The sequence below is a fragment of the Denticeps clupeoides genome, chromosome 13, assembly GCF_900700375.1.
Source record: "Denticeps clupeoides chromosome 13, fDenClu1.1, whole genome shotgun sequence".
Lineage (NCBI taxonomy): Eukaryota > Metazoa > Chordata > Actinopteri > Clupeiformes > Denticipitidae > Denticeps > Denticeps clupeoides.
This window is the reverse complement of record NC_041719.1, coordinates 706,463-726,483: the sequence shown is the minus strand read 5'-3', so window position 1 is coordinate 726,483 and position 20,021 is coordinate 706,463. Positions and strand designations below refer to the sequence as shown.

Sequence of the window (20,021 nt, the reverse complement as noted above, 5' to 3'; positions counted from 1 at the left end):
GAAAGTTTACCGAATTTGTCACACACTTTTGCCTCATCCATCAATGAAATCCCTCATTAAGTTCACTAGGGCCTAGATGACAGATAGATGAGTTGAAAGTGAAGTGGTTGTCATTGTGAAGCACAGCGTGCGGTGACATGGTGGAACGTGTCCTCTGCATTTAACCGTCACCCTTGGTGAGCAGTGGGCACCATGACAGGCGCCCGGGGAGCAGTGTGTGGGGACGGGACCTTCATCAAGGGGACCTCGGTAGCACCTTTGGCTGATTCGAACCGGCAACCTTCTGATTGCGGTGCCGTCTAATACACTATCACCGTACAGCTGGATAACGTCTGGAGCAGACCAGCAGATCAGCAGACATTACACTAGGGTTTCAAGCATTTACGGCATTTATCAGATGCCCTTATCCAGAGCGACTTACAGTCAGTAGTTACAGGGACAGTCCCCCCCCGGAGACACTCAGGGTTAAGTGTCTTGCTCAGGGACAAGATGGTAGTACACAGGATTTGAACCTGGGTCTTCTGGTTCATAGGCGAGTGTGTTACCCACTAGGCTACTACCACCCTAGCAAATATAGATAAAAATATAGGTAGGATTTAAATAAAAGATACAGTCGAGGGTATTTATAATTTAAAGTAAGATACCATTCATTTCACTTTATACAAAAAATATTTTTTGCTCATGCAATTCCGCTGTCGCCACCAGGGGGAGACAAACGGGGTCACCTGACCTACATCTTCTCCAACATTATTATTATTATCTTACATTTGTGGTCATAGAAGAGAGTTGCACGTTGAATATTTCGATCTGCCGAGAACAAGAGTATTGTTTCAGAATTTTATTTTTTACAAGAAGATTCTTCTTCAAAATGGAAGACCGTGTTGGAGGTTCCAGCCCACTGAACCTTGACTGCACGACGTGAGAAACAGAAACGTGAAAAACGCTACTGAGATGCTACCGAATCAGCCATATTTTCACAGCAGAACTGATGACATCACAAAATGAAAAACATCGATCTGCAGAGAGTTCTCCAGCCGGACCTGCTCAGATGCTCGCTGTGGTCCTCACAGACCACCTGGCTAAAATCTAGAACCTAGATATATAAAGAACATCATGATTCTGGCAACATTTAAAGACGTGACCGTCCTCGTGATGGGTTGAGGACGGCCTGTCCAGCCACAGCTCTGGTCCTCACTGCCTCATGGTGTTCTTTATGGTCCACCTCTGGCCGGTGCAGGCGCGCAGGACCAGCCTGTAGCCGAAGAGCACGTTGGCCGGTGCCACCTCCAGGCAGCGGCCCGTGGCGCGGTTGACGATGGCGTCGTTCTGAAAGAGAGCAGCGCGCGGTTAGGTGGGGCGGGCCGCGCCCGGACCGGGCGTCGCCCGCGGAGCTCGGTACCTGCGCGAAGCCCCACGTCTTCTGCCGCACGCCGGACACCTTGCCGCAGTGGACCAGGCGGGGCAGGCCGCCCACGCGGTCGTCCACCAGGCAGCGCGTGTCCTCGCCCGTGCTGCCCAGGGGTCCCAGGAACAGGAAGCCCTGCGTGGTGTAGCGGCCCAGCTGCGGGGACAGGACGCCCAATTAGGTCACGTCTCACATCTGCTGCCGTATGGCCGCTTTTTTCTAGTTCTTCTAACATGGAAAATAACTTCTCCTGAGGGACCTCTTTCAAGGCGGAGTTCCAGCCGGGTCCTCCGGGAGGCGGGCTGTGGGCGGGGTTACCTGAGGGCCCCAGCCATGGCAGGGGTGCAGGGTGGCGGTCTGGTTGCTTCTCTCTCCCTGGTCCACACAGAGGCTGGTCGCGTTGCTGTTGCGAATCTTCCGTGGAAAGTGGAAGATGGAAAACGTGAATTGTTCCGTAAACCGTAATTGTTCCGTAAACCGGTTCCGACATCCAACACTCACCTCCCCGTAGAAGCGAGTGCCGTTGTACCTCCTCATCTCGGGGTAGATGTTGTCCAGGTACCACTCGAACCTCTTACAGCCGAGCCTGTTCCTCAGCGCCACGCGCTCCGACACGTCCCCGTAGTCGATGCCGTGGTTCTGTTGGGGGAGAACCAGAGTCAGTCGCCGGACGGGGGGGGGTGGAGCCCGGCGCTCGGCCCGTCCCCTCACCTCCAGCGCGACGTTCCAGGCCAGGTAGACGTTGGACTTGTACTCGTCCATCCAGACCTCCGCCACCCGCAGCGCGTTGCGCCGCATGTGCAGCGCGATGTTGCTGTGGTACGGCTTCTTGGTTCTGGCGATGTGCGCCACCCTGGAGCACGGCAGGACCTCCATGCTGCCGCCGCAGAGCCAGACCTGTGAAGTCAAGTGATTGTCACATGTGATACACAGCAGCACAGCACACGGTGCACACAGTGAAATTTGTCCTCTGTATTTAACCCATCACCCTGAGTGAGCAGTGGGCAGCCATGACAGGCGCCCGGGGAGCAGTGTGTGGGGGCGGTGCTTTGCTCAGTGGCACCTCAGTGGCACCTTGGCGGATCGGGATTCGAACCGGCAACCTTCTGATTACGGGGCCGCTTCCTTAACCGCTAGGCCCCCGCTGCCCCAGTACTCCACTGATCTGGAGTACACACACACACACACACACACTCCTCACCGTCCACACGGGTCCAAAAGAGCTCCTTCCACACACTCACCCTGATGCCCAGCTCGATGTTCTCGCCGCCGTAGACGTCCATGCCGGAGTCCAGCAGCCCCAGCTCGCCAAAGTAGTCCCGGTTGGCCACGAAGGAGCAGCCGATCATCGCCGGGGTCCTGAGACGCAGTTCATCTCGCGTTACGGTAAGTAAACATGCGTAATCTGTTCCAGCTAAATATATTACGGCCGCGGTAAACGGCAGATTGTTCAGGGTAGAAATGTGGGTTTTATTTTCAGATTCCGGATCGCGAGGGAATAAAGCCGGTACCGGATCGGGGCGGACGTGTCCCCTTCGTCCCACCACTGCTTCGGGGGGCTGATGTACATGCACCACAGCTCCCAGTTGAAGCCGTGGCCCGAGTTCTCGTAGCGCTCCACCTCGAAGCTCTCGTACTTGATGTTGTCGATGGAGGGCAGGACGATGCGGCTGCGGTCCTCCCGGATGCGGGCCAGAACCGGCTCCGCCCTTCAAACACAAGGACCGCCCTCAGCCAAACAAAGTCAAAGTCACATGTGATACACAGCAGCACAGCACACGGTGCACACAGTGAAACGTGTCCTCTGCATTTAACCATCACCCTGAGTGAGCAGTGGGCGGCCATGACAGGCGCCCGGGGAGCAGTGTGTGGGGACGGTGCTTTGCTCAGTGACACCTTGGCGGACCGGGATTCGAACCGGCAACCTTCTGATTACGGGGCCGCTTCCTTAACCGCCAGGCCACCGCTGCTTTGATCACGCCCTCAAAGGAAGTTTCCATGAGCCTCACCAGGACGGCGTGAACTCCACGTGGGCGTCGAAGAACCCGGTCACCTCCCCCGTGGCCGCCTTCCAGCCCTCGATGCGCGCGCGGATCAGGCCCTCCCTCTTCTGGTTCCGCACGATCTTCACCAGGCCGGGGTAGCGCTTGTTCACGTACTCCTCCAGCGGAGCTTTCAGTTGCTCTGGACCACACACACACAGACGAGGAGGAAACGTGGTGTCCCCGTCCCCCCGCCCCGCCCGCGCGAGACGCCGGGGAACGTACCTTCGTCGCTCTTGTCGTCCACCAGGATGATCTCCTTCAGGAGGTGCGCCGGCGTGTGGTTGACCGCGGAGTGCACCGAGCGCAGGATGACGGAGAGGGCTTCGTTGACGAAGATGAAGATGAGCGAGATCTGCGGGAGGTCTTTAGGGAACGCCGCCTTCCTGCACCTGAGAAGGACGCACCCAACTTAACACACATTCTGCTCGGCGTCGGCGTGACTGTCACCACATGGCTTCCTGTCATCGAGCAGGAATCCCATGATCCTTCACCGGTCCGTCAGATGAAGCGTGTGAGATGCTGGACTGTGGCGGGCAGGACCTTGTTGAGTAACGTGTTATTAACCCCGGTGACCTGAGGATTGAAAGGAGACTCACTTGCCGGGCCGGTAGTCGGGAATGGACCTGTCCAGGGAGATCTTGTTGCTGAGGTACGCGTTGTAGCCGTATTTGTCTCGCAGACGTTTGGCCTCCTTCTCCTCCGCCGGGCTCAGCTTTGCGGGTTCGCCTCCCTTCCCGCGGCCGCCGAAACCCTCGATGAGTCCCAGGGACTTGGACAGGCCTGTCGTCGGAAAAGTGGACATTTTTTATGGAAAACGCATGACTCTCTCTGATTGGCTGCCGGAGAGGCGGGGACCCCAGGAGACACCTGGTTCTGTGAGATGATAGAGGAATAGATGCTCCTCACCGCTCAGCTGCCGGTACACCACGTCCTCCAGCGAGCCCAGGCGCTTCAGCAGCCTCTCCTGCTCCGGGTCCGAGGAGGGGCCGCTGGGACGCGGCCGCGGCTCGGACCCCCGGGAGCCGCAGCCGCCCCAGAGGGTGAGGAGCCCGCCGACCGCGGCGGCGTTGAGCAGCAGCAGGAGCTTCCAGCGTCGGGTCAGGAGCGCCATGGGTGCCGCCGCGTCTCTCCAGGAGAAGCGCGCATTACGCGGACCTTCTCGCACCTTCACATGGTGGCGTCCGCCCCGTCGTCGCGGTCCGCCCTGAAAAGCCCGTTGTCATGGAAACGAGCCGTCAAAAGCCGCCGTCTTCCGCCCCCGGGTTCCGATCGGCTCTGATCTCCGCTGCTTCCTCCTCCTCACATCATCATCCTCACCATCATCATCATCATCATCCTCCCGCTCCTCTTCATCATCTCCAACCTCCTCCTCCTCCTGCTGCTGCTGCTGCTGCTGATGCCGCTCTGGGCTGCAGGAAAACCCGGAGCGGACGGGCGGGCACCTGGAGGAGATCGATCGACTCCGGGTCACGTGGGACACTAGAACCTGCACAGCCGGGGTTAAAGGTCAACAGAAAAAAACAAACTTGTGAGGTGCTATTTGTGAGGACGCCTGTCTGAGTTCGGGCCACCGCAGAAGTAGGTCACCCAGATAGCTGCGAGTCCGCAGTGGAGGAAGACACGTCAGTGGAGATCAGCGGCCGAGCAGGAGAGCAGGAAGGATGTGATGGAGGAGAAGAACCTTGTTGGACGAGGTGGACGTTGTTCCTGGGTGTTTGTATGTGGCTGAGATGAACTCTCTCCACTGACGTGATGATGGTCTTTTTTTACGCTCACCTGCTACAGAATGCACCTGACGTGTGTGAGTGTGTCTGTGTCTGTGTGTGTGTGTGTGTGTTGTTTGTGTCCTTTTCACCTTCTTTGAGAATCTTTGAGAACTCAGGACGCGTCTCTGATTGCGAACCCCAAACAGGAAGCCGTGTTGTGGGCGGGGATCGGATGAGGGATCCTGGAAGAGGATTGTACCCAGAAACAACTTTGATCTCAGTCGTCCCAGAGTCGCCCATCCCAGACAAAGTGGGGGCCACGCCTGCCGGCCAATCAGTGGGCTTCCGGGTGAAAATAGGGCCGAGTGGACAGGAGGACAGGATGCAGGCTGGAGAACGCGGAGATTACAAACCAAAATGCTGCTTTACTGACGAGCGTAAATTTTTATGATGATTAAGATTCCCCAGAGCAATTCTAATATTTCACTTCTCAAATGGACAGATCTGGCGAAACATTAGATACGTGCTCCTCTTCTACATCTTCATTCCTCATGCTGCAGGAAACTGATGTCTCGAGTTCCTCATTTCAGACGTGGAAGTATTTACAGACAGTGGTATTAATTATTCTCCGCCAGAAATAAGGTTAATCATTTTAGGGTTAAGAGAATTTTCCCCGAAGTTGCTGGATCCAAATAGAAAGGTTGTAATGTTTTTACGGCCAGGAGTCACGTCAGCGTGGTTCGGACGGAGTTGTCTCTTTGCTGTGTCTTTCGGATTAAATTAAGTGAAGTGAAGTGATTGTCACATGTGATACACAGCAGCACAGCACACGGTGCACCAGAAGACCCAGGTTCAAACCCCACTTACTACCATCGTAGGGGGTCATGGAGGAAGTTCTAGAAATGTCCTTTTTGGAACCTTCCAAATGTCCTTTTTGGAACTCCATCCAAATAAGGTGATCCACAATTCCAGATTAAGAATGACCATAATGACCATAATGACCACAAATGACAGATCACAAATGACCATAATACAAAAGATCAGCCCGCTAACTGCACCAGAAAACAATGCGATCCAATAATTATAAATATTCAAGACTGATATTTGTGACTCTGAGATACGTGTCCCGTGTCCCTCTACACAAAGACGGTATGATGAGGCTCCAGTTACAGTTAAAACAAGAAACAAACAGGACACTGAGCTGGAAATTGTACATACACGGGGTATTGGGGTATTGGGGTATTGACATGGAGAAGGCAAACAGAAAAAGTGTCTATATTTCTACGGAGCGATTCGATGCCACCGGTGTCACCGGATCCTATCCAGATTTGTCCACGATGAGAGCGGATATACGTTGGCTCTGTGGTGATATGAAATTGCAACCTCACCTTCTACTGGACTGGTCAGATGACTGTGCGCTACCTCGGCTGTTAATGCCCTTGTGGCAGCGGTTAAGGAGCCGCCAAGGTGCCACCGAGGTCCCCTTGATGAAGGTTCCATCCCCACACGCTGATGAATTTAGTAGACCTAGAAACCAGACAGTTGCTAGATCCAAGTCATCCATTTTCTTCTGGAGCACCATAAACAAAAATGTTGAATAAATTGAATAAACTGAATAAATTGTTTGGATTGCAATCAACAAAGACTCATTAACTACATCAATGATGCAGTCAGAGGCATATCAGAGCAATTTAGCCCCCCCCCCCATCAATAGAATGACCTTAAACATGCTTATACCAGAGAAAGGTAAGATATGTAAAGTGTTTGGAACAATGAACTTGCTGAGAATTCTGGGATGAATTATCCTTTTATATCGCCTTTGGAAAGCAGGTTTGACCTCATGATCCCCCTCTTAGTCTCCTTCTCAGTGGCAGATGCCATCTCCATCGCGTGTCGCTGCATACCATGGATGAGGAGACTGATTCTGAGGTTGATCAACAACTCCCTGAACAAGTGAAAGTGAAGTGAACATCACTGTGAAACACTGCAGCACAGCACACGGTGCACACAGTGAAATGTGTACTCTGCATTTAACCCATCACCCTTGGTGAGCAGTGGGCAGCCATGACAGGCGCCCAGGGAGTAGTGTGTGAGGACGGCGCTTTGCTCAGTGGTACCTTGGCAGATCGGGATTCGAACCGGCAACCATCTGATTACGGGGCCGCTTCCTTAACCGCTAGGCCACCACATAGTTAAAGCTGACAGCACCTGGTATTCCCAGGCAGTCTCCCATTCAAGTACTAACCAGGCCCAACCCTCCTTAGCTACTGAGATCAGATGAGATCGGGCATTCTTCAGCTGGTATGGCCGTAAGCAACAAGACCAGATCAATGCCAGTAAAGAGGAAGAAGAAAAAGTACAAGATTACAAGATTAGATTTATTCGGCCGGTACTGGTAAATATCGGGCCAACCCTACAGGATTCCAGCAGGTTCCACGTTCACATGAGACTCTGAGCTCAGCTGGTATCTACCGTGTCCTACTTACAGACGCATGCCCACAGGCCCCGTCAGGTAACCCGCTGCCACAGCGTTCACATCAGTGGAGAAGCAAAAACACCAAATGCACTCTTTTAAAAGATAATACGTATTAATAATAATACTGTACATTCAGTGCATGTCTGTAATAAGGCTGGATGTCGTGACCCCCCTCCAGCTCCACAAAAGATGTCACCCTGTGGTCTGAATGACGGGAACACTTGCACTTGACACTTGCTGCCATCGCACAGCCGGCCATTAATGTTCCATCACTGCGGCGAGCTCTTAGCGGAGGAAGACTAATTATGATGAAGCTTTATCCAAAAGATTTCTCTGACGCCTGTCTGCGAGGGAAAGCCAGCCGGAAAAAAGGTTCCCCCCACTCTGCAGCGCTCGGGACACTTTAATTCCACGCCCGGAGGACATATGTTCAAAGAGAAAGGAAATTCGGGGTTAATGTGGCACAGGCATTCACTCAAGGGACCCAGATTCCCCCGTTTGCCCAGAGATTAAATATTGAGAGGATTTGCAGGGAAAAACGGACGCCCAGGCATTCAGACTTAATTAGGGTGCATATTTTCCTGCAGAATATATTCTATTTCAACACCCTGTAGACTTTAACTGCATTTCTGAGCGCTGCCAATGATTCTAATCATGGTTGACTGTACAGTCACATAAATAACCTGGACATGTAACGTAAAATTCAATAACTGATTCATAAAGTGCCTCCAAATCCAGCTTTCTCTCATCATTTCACACATTCCATCACAGCCTCTTTCTATAAATACACATCACACAATGGACACTTTACATAAGGGCTACAACACAAACGTGAAAAGTGCAACAAGGACCAGGAGAGGGCGCCACTGTTCAATGTTTATCGCCAGTTCATCACCAGGCTGAAGTGAAGATTTAATATCATTTATTAAATCTCTACCCACTCTGGGTAAAAAGGCTTTGTACTGTCCCTAACACATTTACATAAATATTTGTACATAAAATGTGCACGTGGGAGTTAGAATTTAAAGCATCACAAATTCATTGTTCGAGGCACCAATCTTGCCTTATAGATTTGCCCGATTTACCCGTTATGCCAATTGCTAATGCAGCATTCTATACTTCTGTTTTTAAATAATACATTTTTATTATTTGTATTTAAATAATAAAAAAATGTGTAAATTAAGAAATATCTGAATAATTTAAATTAATTATTATCTAAATTAGTAGCACTAAAAAGAAACCATATTTTCAATACCCTGAACCAAAAGTATTCTCTTTACATGTACCTTGTGGTGATCTTATAAACACATTCAAAGGCTTTTCCTGAAAACATTTAATTGATAAATTGTAATGATTAATAATCATTAACTTTATAATCATCATTCAGGTTGTGAAACAAGAGAAGATTTGAGTGGCAAATAAGAATTGAGTTCAGTTTAGTTCAATGGAAAATGCCTCCAAATGCCTAGTTCCCCGAGCCTGTCTTTTTCTGCAGAGAGAATGTCCAAATCCGCCCCTAAAACATCATCTCCACTGACCGTCATGGCTTCCAAACATATGGAGCGTCGCAGTTGCAGGTGATTGGATGTAAAAATGAGCACTAAGTCTAGAGGTTTAAGAAACATGACATGGATGTGGATAAGAGGAGGTCCGCTGTTACACACATAACCAACAAAACATACAAACGGTGGTTTTATTTACAGCGGCCTAACATGTACAATACAACGACGGACTCGGCACAGCTACCAAATTCACAACGTAAAGGAAGGGGCGGTACATCAACACACAAAGCTAACACAGGCTAACAACACGAAGTCTATCACACAAAGTAAGAACACAGATGAATGAGATCCCCATCGAAGCTCCTTGCGGATCTTTGTGGACCCTGGGGACCTGCCAACTGCTCCCACGAAGTCAACCTAAAAGAGACAAGTACTCAAAGACACAGCCACACAGAAATATTTTTAGTTCTGTCATGCGAGAATAATGTATTATTTCATTTTTTCTGGAAAAACGCCGACACGACTTCACGTCTGTGCCAAACATTGTGGTTAGTTAATGGTGTTGATAACGCCATTTCTGCGAATGTCCGCTCAACTTCTATAGGCCGCTGAAACGACGCGTCCTGGGAAGTCTCGTTGTGGGACTGGATCAAAGTGGCTGTGCAATGTGCATTACGGCTGAATTCCTGAAAGAGACTTCAGATACAATATTAGGGGACCAATAAGGCCGAGATAAAAGCAGGGGACCTTTATTCATTTGACTGCCCAAGTTTTTAGCTGTTAACACAAAGACAAAATGTTTTAATATGTTACGAACAGCTTTATCCAGGTTAGGAGATAAATCTGCTATGTTTCTTTTTGTAAGGACACCATCAGTCCAGATTACAAAATAAAAAGCAGTTACCATCTTAGGCAAGTGAACCAATCTTTACATTAAATCATTATTTGTTTATTTTATATCCGATTCACACATAAATGATGACACACGTCTCTTTGTAACCGCAATATCATGTTTGTTATTACTGTATTAAAAAGCCATCGGAGAGTCTCGCGGCACTGTTGACGTCACGTGTTTCGGGTTTTGTCAGGCTCGGCCCCTCGTATCGGAGGCTGAGGTGGACCTGATTGGGAGCTGCTGCCGCGTCCTCTCATTTCCTCATTCATCTCCCTGGCGGACGCCTGGCGCTGCCACTCCGTCCCCGTCACTAGCGTCGCCTGTACAGCGGAATCTGGAGCCATGGGCAGCTGCCTGACCGTCGGTCCCAACGAGGCGCTGGTTGTGTCCGGTAGGCGGCCCGACTCGCGTCGTTTCTGCCCGTTTATCGGCGTCGGGCCGCGGGGGGAGAGTCCCCGCCGTCGCTGCTCGGTGATATATTGTTGTTGCGTGAGACAAGGATGCGGAGAGATATTATGGATGCCTGCGTATGTAATTCTGGTCGTTTTTAATGCGAATTAACGGCTGCGGGATATGGAGGGTTAACCGGGCCATCATTACTGTAACTTGACATGATGGAGACGGGGTGTGGCAGTTAACCCTTTACGGCCCTGTGTGTGTGTGTGTGTGTGTGTTTTTTAACACTACAGGTGCTTGCTGTGGCTCGGATGAGAAGAGCTACGTGGTTGGTGGCTGGGCGTGGGCCTGGTGGCTCATTTCGGACACACAGAGGTGCTTTTCACGTACCACGACTCTATTTACATTTACATTGAACCCGGGTCTTCTGGTTCATAGGCGAGTGTGTTACCCACTAGGCTACTACCGCCCACCTTCATTTGATTAAAAGTGTCTCTGGTGTAAGTCCTGTCGGGCGTCCTTTTACGTTTCCCACAGACGTGTTCATTCAGAATTCGAAATATTTCTGACACCCAGAAGACGGGGAGCCCGTAGGCACGTCCTACTTCCGCATCCTGGACTATTTAAACCCCGTCCTGTCAGTACGTCACACGCCCACATGTATCGCAGCGTGCATCTCCTCCCTTTCTCCTCCGCTATGTTCCTACATTTACATTTACAGCGTTTACCAGACGCCCTTATCCAGAGCGACTTACAGTCCGTAGTTACAGGGACAGTCCCCCCCTGGAGACACTCAGGGTTAAGTGTCCTGCTCAGGGACACGATGGTAGAAAGTGGGGTTTGAACCTGGGTCTTCTGGTTCATAGGCGAGTGTGTTACCTGCTAGGCTACTACCAGCCTTTTTGTTTGCTTGTAATGCAGCAGACATTACACACACACACACTCTCTCTCTCTCTCTCTCTCTCTCACCCACTCTCACCGCCAACACAAGTATGCAGATTGTTAATTGAAGAATTGTGCTGTGGAGAGTTTATCAGTTTGTACATATATCAGCTCCTGCAACATGAATGTCGTATTAAACGGAGATCCTCCGCAACTGCGTCTTCAGGCTCACTTTGGAGATCATGACCCTGCAGCCGAAGTGTGAAGACGTGGAAACTGCGGAGGGGGTCGCCATAACGGTCACCGGCGTGGCTCAGGTGAGAACGTGTGCTTTGTGTGCCTCTCGTGTTGTGGGCTTTTCTCGAGTTTTATTATTATTTTTGCCCGTCAGGTGAAAGTGATGACGGACCAGGACCTGCTGGCTGTGGCGTGTGAACAGTTCCTGGGAAAATCCGTCACGGACATCAAAAGCGTCGTCCTGCAGACGCTGGAGGGACATCTGCGGTCCATCTTGGGTGAGCGCGGTTCTGGGTGAAGGCTCCTCGGATGGCCGCCTCGCCGTGCCCATTCTGACATGCTGCTGTGTGGCCAGGCACTCTCACCGTGGAGCAGATCTACCAGGACAGGGACCAGTTTGCCAGGCTGGTGCGGGAGGTGGCGGCGCCGGACGTGGGCCGGATGGGCATTGAGATCCTCAGCTTCACCATTAAAGTTATTATCAGCCACACTTTACATTGTCTGGTGGTGTTTGCATTCTGCAGTTAGAACTTCTGACATGAGCAGAGATTGCTAAGATAGAGGTCAGAGGTCAGCTCATGTGTAGATCTGGGTTGTGAAGAGGCAACGACAGTTTTGGTGTTCCATGTTGGGTTATAAAATGGTGTGTGTGTGTGTGGCTTTGCGCAGGATGTATACGATAAACTGGATTATTTGAGCTCTCTGGGGAAGACCCAGACGGCCGCGGTGCAGAGGGACGCCGACATCGGCGTGGCCGAGGCTGAGAGGGACGCGGGCATCAAGGTGGGCATTCGCCAGCCTCTGCTGCCAGTCCAGGCCAGGGTGAGGACTGTGCCAGACACGTCTCTGTGCTCGTCTCCTTCAGGAAGCGGAGTGTAAGAAGCAGATGATGGACGTGAAGTTCTTGGCAGACACAAAAATGGCCGATTCCAAACGAGAGCTGGAGCTCCAGAAGGCGTCTTTCAACCAGGAAGTGAACACCAAGGTATTCACCGCCATGGACGTATTCCCATATCACTGGTCCTTCCGTCTCTCCCGTCTTCCTCATCCTGACAGGAAGTGTGAAGTGGATCCTGCAGCATATGTAGTAAATTACTGCAGTGTGGTGGTTTCCACTCTTTTTCTCCAGCTTCTCCATTTATAAAAACATTTTCTAGATTTGAGTTAGAAGAAGAGTTTTTGAAATTGTGCTTGTGCATTGGTCACATGACCTGAACCATTGATTGAGTGAATGTGTGTGTGTGTGTGTGTGTGTGTGTGTGTGTGTGCCCGCACAGAAAGCTGAGGCTCAGCTGGCTTATGAGCTGCAAGCGGCGAAGGAGCAGCAGAAGATCCGGCTGGAGGAGATCGAGATCGAGGTGGTGCAGCGGAAGAAGCAGATCGCCATCGAGGAGAAGGAGATCGACCGGACGGAGAAGGAGCTGATCTCCACGGTGAAGCGTCCAGCCGAGGCCGAGGCCTACAGGATGCAGCAGGTGGCGGAGGGCCAGAAGTGAGTTCCTCTCACCGCGCCTTCTGAGACCCCGCCCACACGAGAGCGCTTCTCGGTTTCTAAAAAACCTGCGTCTACACCAGCATAATGAGAAATGTTGTCGTCCACACGGAGAGAACGTCCCGGACACCGTTTTAACCCCCTCCACGCCTGTAGGTGGCGCTGTAACTCCCCTTCCACCCCGCGTCTAGTTCTCCCCCGCCGCTCTTCTCCATCCGCGTCTTTTTCTAGTAGTTGAATGTTGTATCTCTTAATGTTTATCTGTCCGTTCTCTTTTTTTGGGGCAGTGGTGGCCTAGCGGTTAAGGAAGCGGCCCCGTAATCTGAAGGTTGCCGGTTCGAATCCCGATCCGCCAAGGTGCCACTGAACAAAGCACCGTCCCCACACACTGCTCCCCGGGCGCCTGTCATGGTGCTCACTGCTCACTCAGGGTGATGGGTTAAATACAGAGGACACATTTCACTGTGTGCACCGTATGCTGTGCTGCTGTGTATCGCAAGTGACAATCACTTCACTTTACTTCACTTGTATGTAGGACACGTTTGGGCTTAAAGGTCGGCTTTTTCACACACAAAAAAAAGCCACTTTGCCGTCCACAAGGGGACACAGAAAAGACTAATTCAAATTCGTTTCTGTGATCGAGTAGAACATTTCCCGTTTTAGAGAAAAACTTTCTAATGTGGACGCGTCTTAATCTGGACGCTGCGCTGCAATTTTTTTTTGTGTTGTCGCTTCATTACACTTTTATTATATTCCATGTGATGTTGTTGAGTTTCCATCGTGTTCATCGTGTCCTGTATCATTTCTTTTTTGGTTATTGTGGAATGCCACCTGCCACATTTTTAAACGGCACCAGACAGACCAGACCGGTTTCAGCCTGGAATAAAAAATCCAAACAATTTCTGGCCTTCTTCGGCCCCCACACGCCTACCTCTCTACCTACAGTGAGGCATCATGGGATTGCCGCTGTGCTTCTGTGCTTGTGCAGGATAAAGAAGGTGCTGACCGCCCAGGCCGATGCGGAGAAGATCCGGCGGATCGGAGAGGCGGAGGCCGCGTCCATCGAGGCGCTGGGCAAGGCGGAGGCGGAGCGGATGAGGCTGAAGGCCGAAGCGTATCAGCAGTACGGAGAAGCAGCGAAGGCCGCCCTCGTCCTGGACGCCCTGCCGAAGGTGACCTGCTGATCCGCCTCCCCGCCGTGTGGGGTCTCCCGACTCTTCCGACTGGCTCTCCTGTAAACGTTGACGCCGGCACGTTCATTTTTACTGCAGATCGCGGGAAAAGTTGCTGCGCCGCTGTCCAGGACCAATGAAATAGTGATTCTCAGCGGGGAGGGCAGCCGTGTGACTGGTGAGGTGAACCGCCTGCTGGCGGAGCTGCCAGTGTCGGTGAACGCGCTGACCGGCGTGGACCTGACCAAGGTGAGTACCCATCATGCAATATTTTATATGTAATATAATTACTGAATATACTGCTGTGTGTGTGTACGTGTGCGCAGATCCCTCTGCTGCAGAAGATGACCAACCCCCAGGCCTGAGTCCAGCTGCCTTCATGTTGTTCACTCAGGCTGCCTTTAGACACTTGAAGCCCTTTATTTCTGTAGAAGTGGATTCTGAAACCTCTGGTGCCTTAACGTTTACAGGACCAGAACCTGCATGTACTGCTGCTCCTCTCGTGTTCTTTTTTTTTTTTCCCCCTTCTGGTTTTGTCATTAGAAGCCCCAGGTGGAATTTTGCTCTTCTAGCCCTGAAAGGCGTTGTGCTCGTAGCTTTTCTCTTAGGAGGATCAGCACAGACGCTTCTGATGTTGTTCTTCAGTTTAATCTTCACCAGCCATTCCAGGTCTCGTTCATTTCTGAAATTTTACTTTCTTCATCAATTCATATCCTCATACTGTTTGTAAAATGATTTAATTAATATTGTGCTAGTAATTACTGTTAATAGCGGTTAGAAGACCAAAAAGTGCAGAATATGTGAGTTTGTCATATTCTGAAAAAGAGCCATCGTCCCATTGAGCTTTGTGATTTTATTGTTCTGTGAATATTTTCTAGATTTAGTTGCATTCTTATTGACACTGACCGGTTTTTCATTGAAATGTACCGCTGGGATGTAGACTTTGTAAGGATTTTATTTTTTTTTAATTTATGAATTATTTATCTTCTTGATTTTTGTGTTTGATTAGGATGAATACTTTGGGCTGCACCGAAGGCAGCTTATATTATATTAATTTCGTACGTCTTAAATTGTACATTTTGTATGCACATATTACACAAAAATCAGTGTATATCAGAAGTGATCACTGGGGGAATATTTTCTATTGTTTTTACTGTACAATCAGCTGAATTCTGACTGAATATACTCTGAATTCTGATTAATTCCTGTACTTTATTGTAGAGGTGCACTAGATTTGTCCTGGATTTGTGAACGTAATAGCAGTAGATTTGTAGGCTGAAGGACGTTACTGGACTTGTGTTTGTTGTAGCCCTGAGTAAATGGCAGCTCCGCTGGTTAGCAGCAGCTTCTGTGATTTTATGGAGGGTTGTGTTTAAATTTTTTTTTGTAATATTAGGTCCAGGTGCTGTTTGAAGAAATATATCAGGCCAGATTTTTATTATGCTAAAAAACACATATTGTTTAAATATGAATTTGTCAAAATTGGGACCTTTTTGTACATGACTCAACACTCAAGTTGTTTGTGAATTCTGAAGAGGCAGAAGGCTCTAATAATGCACTACATGAAGTAAGTTAAAAAAAAAGGGTTACGCTTGTGGTTTTATTGGTTTGTTCAGTTGCTTTATCAGTCATGAACTGTTTCTGCGTTTTTCCAAGTGCACCATGCTTCAGGTGGATCCAGTGTTGATCTTGCATGTTGACTGTGCATGCCAGTCCTTGTCTGGAAATCACTGATTTCATGAACGACCATGTAATCCAATAAAACAATGCAGAAATGAACATTGTGTTTGGTGATTTACTACTAAGTGAATGTTGATGTTAACACCATCCAGCCTCCTTGTTCCTGGCAAATAAAGCATTTGTGCACTTTCGAACCGTGTTTATCACAGTTCGGTTTTAATACTTCCCATGCCATGATAGGTTTGCTGGCCTGTACAGGCCAGGCCAGTTGGGCCGGTGGGAGGGACACGCAGCCATGCATGAAGCTCAGCCCTCGTCTCATTCATGCAACATCCTCACGCCCCCTCACATTCTGGAACCGGTTAAAAAGTGTGGAGAAGGTGAAAGGTACTAATGGGCCTCGCCATACAACACTGAATAATGTCATTTCCATCACACAGAGCAGGCTCCCTATTCAGCACCCGGGAGTGATGAAGGATGAGATGATCGCTTCTCAGACACGTACATTCAACACAGACGTCCATCAGCTCCTCCATCCGTTTCCATGTTCTCTGCATGTACAGGAACTCTCTGATCATCCCCCTGCAGTTGCTGTAAGAGTTTAGTGGTCTGCCCACCAATTCAATGCAGATGTGCAGAAATACTCTACAGTACATGACTCTACATGTCTCACTCCCTCTGGCAATAAAACAGTTTGTGGATCCGAAGTCCAAATTCTGCATGATGGATGGATCACCTGAGGCAGTTCTGATGAGTCTGTAGGACCACATGCAGATTTCAGTAACTATGTTCTTATTGGTGTTGATGGGGAATTTACACGCCTCCCAAGTAAATAAACCATTAATGTATTTCTAGAAAAATAAGAAAAAAAAACCTAATCACATTTCTTAAATTTATTTAGAAGTAATTGACTTTTTTTTATTTGTAGTGCAGATTTAACCGGAAGTCCGGGCTTTTACGTGCTTTGCGCTCCCCGGACGTCCGCCATGGTTTATCAGGTGCAGAGTTCGGTCCGGTTCGGTCGGGCTCGTCCTACCAGACTCGTTTCAAGTGAATTTTGTGCTTTTTTTTTGTTTGTTTGTTTTTTCTTTTCGCCGAAGTAATGAGTCGGTACGAGGAGGTCAAAGTTCAGGGGTATGACGAGTTTTGTAACGCGGTCTCTGAGAGGAGGGGAAAGGATATTTTCGCGTATTTCTCCGGCAATAAAGATGAGAAGGGGGTCAGCTGGTGCCCCGACTGCGTGCGAGGTGAGTGGACCCATCTCTCCCACACGCCCAGAGCCACCCTCTTCACTGTTGCCAGGCGTACGGTAATTATCGCGTCCGTGCCATAATTTTACCCTGTATACGATGTACGACCAATAATTCCAAAATCCCATAAAAAATTCTGGTATAATGGACCGGCGATTAAAAAAAAAACCCCGCCGATGGCACACAAACTACAGCTCCCATGATGCAGCGCTTCCGTTGCCTTGCCGTACGCGATCCTGACGTAACGGTGACGTGCAACGTAAATAGTGAAGGCGGGGCTCAGATCGCCCGCGGAATTACAGAGATGAGCTGTGAGCAGCGTCAGAATGGAAATTGCTCTGAAAAATACGATACTTGAACATTTAGGATCCGGCGACACGGACCCTCTTCCCTGCTTGTGAACCAGGTCCTCATTTAGACTGTTTTCCACTCAGTAGTGACAGGGACAGTGCGCGGTGGGGTTCGAACCTGGGCGAGGGTGTTTCCGCCCTAACTAACGGTGTTTAGTGACGTGATACAGACTGTATATACATCAGCAGTCCTGACGTGGCGTCTTGTCTCGTTTGTGCAAGCGGAGCCGGTGGTGAGGGGCGAGCTGCCGCACCTTCCCGAGGGCTCGGTCTTCATCTACTGCCAGGTCGGGGAGCGACCCTAGTGAGTGTGACCTCTGCTCTACGACCCTCGCCCTACGCTGGAAGGCCACGTGCGAATGAACACTGCACGCTCTTTTTTTTTCCCCTGTCCCCCGCCAGCTGGAAGGACTCCAGTAACGAGTTCAAGAAGACGCTGAAGCTGAGCGGAGTCCCCACGCTGCTGAGATACGGAACCGTGAGTCTCAGACGCTCCCACGCCAGCCATGTAGGGAGATGCTGCTCGCATCGAGTTCAAATCCTTGATGCTGCCTACAGGGCTGTAAATGGAAGTGCACCCTCCTACATCAACACACTACTAGCCAGTTACACACCCGGTAGCCCTCTCAGATCTGCAAATCCCCTCTTCACGGGGTCTCCGATCCCAATCGACTCTGTTCTCCTTGGTTGTACCTGGCTGGTGGGACAACTTGTCCTGCTCCATTCCACTAGCCGAGACTACCAGCACGCCCTTATCCAGAGCGATTTACAATCAGTAGTTACAGGAATCAGTTGAACACCCACTTGTTTATTTTTATTATTTATATTTATTTCAAACGAGTCTAACACACTCACACACTCACAAATAAATAAATAAATCTCATCCAGCACTTAACAATTCCCCTGCAGGATCTATTCCTGACAAGTTGGGCTTTATCGGGGTTCTTAGTTTTGTAACTCATAATCTATAGAAACCGAATTAGAATTGCTGCTGTCGTCCTCTTGTACGTCGCTTTTGATAAAAAGTGAAGTAAATTAAAGTCATATTCAAATAGCTTTCCATTAAATCATAGTTAATACCAGTCAAAAGGTCTTTTAGAAATGTTCTTGTTTTTCATGAAAAATTAATTCGAATAGAAATGACTGCTGTATCAATAAGAAATATTCACTGACAAAGAAATAACGATTGGCTGATGCACTCGATGCTCAACTTGTGTGAATTTGTCCACTTTAATTTCTTGTTCAGTCTAGATAACTTCTAAAGGCTTTTCGAGTAACCAACAAAGGGACAAATGTTGCATTATTGAACACAGCCGCATGGATGCAGAGATTCCGTCTCAAATTCCACGTTGGACGAGCGAATGAAATTTCTAAACGAGCCTTAACATTTGAATAAAATATCTATTTTTTTTACGTCCGTGTTCTGTTCCATTGCAGCCCCAGAAGCTGGTGGAGGAGGAGTGTTTTAAATCTGACCTGGTGCGGATGATGTTCACCGAAGACTGACCGCTGGGGCCGCGCCCCAAAACCACGCCGTGGATCACATGACAAGCGAAATGAATAAACGTGTCCTGACCTGGCCGATGTGGCTTCTTTATTGACGATGACGTGAGCCTGACTAACTTTTCCCGGAACAAGGAGAAGATTGAGATCCTCATGGGAATTTACTTATAGGGTGGTAGTAGCCCAGTGGGTAACACTCTCGCCTATGAACCAGAAGACCCGGGTTCGAATCTCACTTACTACCATTGTGTCCCTGAGCAAGACACTTAACCCTAAGTGTCTCCAGGGGGGGGGACTGTCCCTGTAACTACTGATTGTAAATCGCTCTGGATAAGGGTGTCTGGTAAATGCTGTAAATGTACTGATTTGGCGTAACGAGCCAGGGGCGTAAAAATCAGATGGACAGCATGTCCAAATAATCCCATCTGCGGTCTTGCTGGGAATAAAAGTATTTTTCTTCTCTCTATTCGTACCAGCAGTTAGTGAAGTGATTGTCACATGTGATACACAGCAGCACAGCACACAGTGAAATTTGTCCTCTGCATTTAACCATCACCCTGAGTGAGCAGTGGGCACCATGACAGGCGCCCGGGGAGCAGTGTGTGGGGACGGTGCGTTGCTCAGTGGCACCTTGGCGGGTTGGGATTTGAACCGGCAACCTTCTGATTACGGGGCCGCTTCCTTAACCGCTAGGCCACCACTGTCCCGTGTTCATGTTACCTACGATGGTAACGTGAACTTGTGTGTGAATGAGCGGTGCAGGCAGGGTGGGACGGGTGGCGGGCAGGTTCGCCGAGATTCATGTCGGGGGTGATGAGGATTAAGAACGAGGGTGTGAGACAACCTGAGAAGATTCTGCTGGGAGAAAGATCCTGATGATGAGAAAGATGAAGAGGATGGGGGAATGGAGACTGTGCAGATTTATTTCTTCATCGTTGTTGAACGATGGGGGGCGCTGTCGGCACGTCTTACTGTGTAAAGTCAAATTTTATTTGTCACATACATATTCATACATGGTATGATATGCAGT

General features: G+C 49.6%; 3 protein-coding genes and 1 pseudogene across 3 annotated transcripts; 2 read left to right on the top strand and 2 right to left on the bottom strand.

Annotated features, from left to right (window-relative positions):
• Positions 1–823: 823 nt before the first annotated feature.
• Positions 824–4,875, bottom strand: galnt17 (polypeptide N-acetylgalactosaminyltransferase 17). Its single transcript, XM_029000588.1, has 11 exons — positions 4,357–4,875; positions 4,047–4,230; positions 3,673–3,839; positions 3,415–3,589; positions 2,917–3,114; positions 2,647–2,764; positions 2,117–2,302; positions 1,907–2,044; positions 1,724–1,819; positions 1,400–1,561; positions 824–1,326 (listed from the first exon to the last, which is right to left on the bottom strand). The coding sequence occupies exons 1-11, from the start codon at positions 4,559–4,561 to the stop codon at positions 1,192–1,194; spliced, it is 1,764 nt and encodes a 587-aa protein (XP_028856421.1). The 5' UTR covers positions 4,562–4,875; the 3' UTR covers positions 824–1,191.
• A 2,477-nt stretch (positions 4,876–7,352) lies between these two features.
• LOC114802748 (uncharacterized) lies at positions 7,353–7,471 on the bottom strand (annotated as a pseudogene).
• Positions 7,472–10,218: 2,747 nt separating this feature from the next.
• Positions 10,219–15,791, top strand: flot2b (flotillin 2b). The gene is made up of 11 exons (XM_029000531.1): positions 10,219–10,420; positions 10,719–10,800; positions 11,534–11,624; positions 11,699–11,822; positions 11,900–12,018; positions 12,214–12,327; positions 12,410–12,529; positions 12,822–13,036; positions 14,025–14,208; positions 14,308–14,457; positions 14,535–15,791. The coding sequence occupies exons 1-11, from the start codon at positions 10,372–10,374 to the stop codon at positions 14,571–14,573; spliced, it is 1,287 nt and encodes a 428-aa protein (XP_028856364.1). The 5' UTR covers positions 10,219–10,371; the 3' UTR covers positions 14,574–15,791.
• Positions 15,792–16,867: 1,076 nt separating this feature from the next.
• txndc17 (thioredoxin domain containing 17) lies at positions 16,868–19,070 on the top strand. The gene is made up of 4 exons (XM_029001025.1): positions 16,868–17,135; positions 17,711–17,792; positions 17,891–17,966; positions 18,926–19,070. The coding sequence occupies exons 1-4, from the start codon at positions 16,991–16,993 to the stop codon at positions 18,992–18,994; spliced, it is 372 nt and encodes a 123-aa protein (XP_028856858.1). The 5' UTR covers positions 16,868–16,990; the 3' UTR covers positions 18,995–19,070.
• Positions 19,071–20,021: the final 951 nt, after the last annotated feature.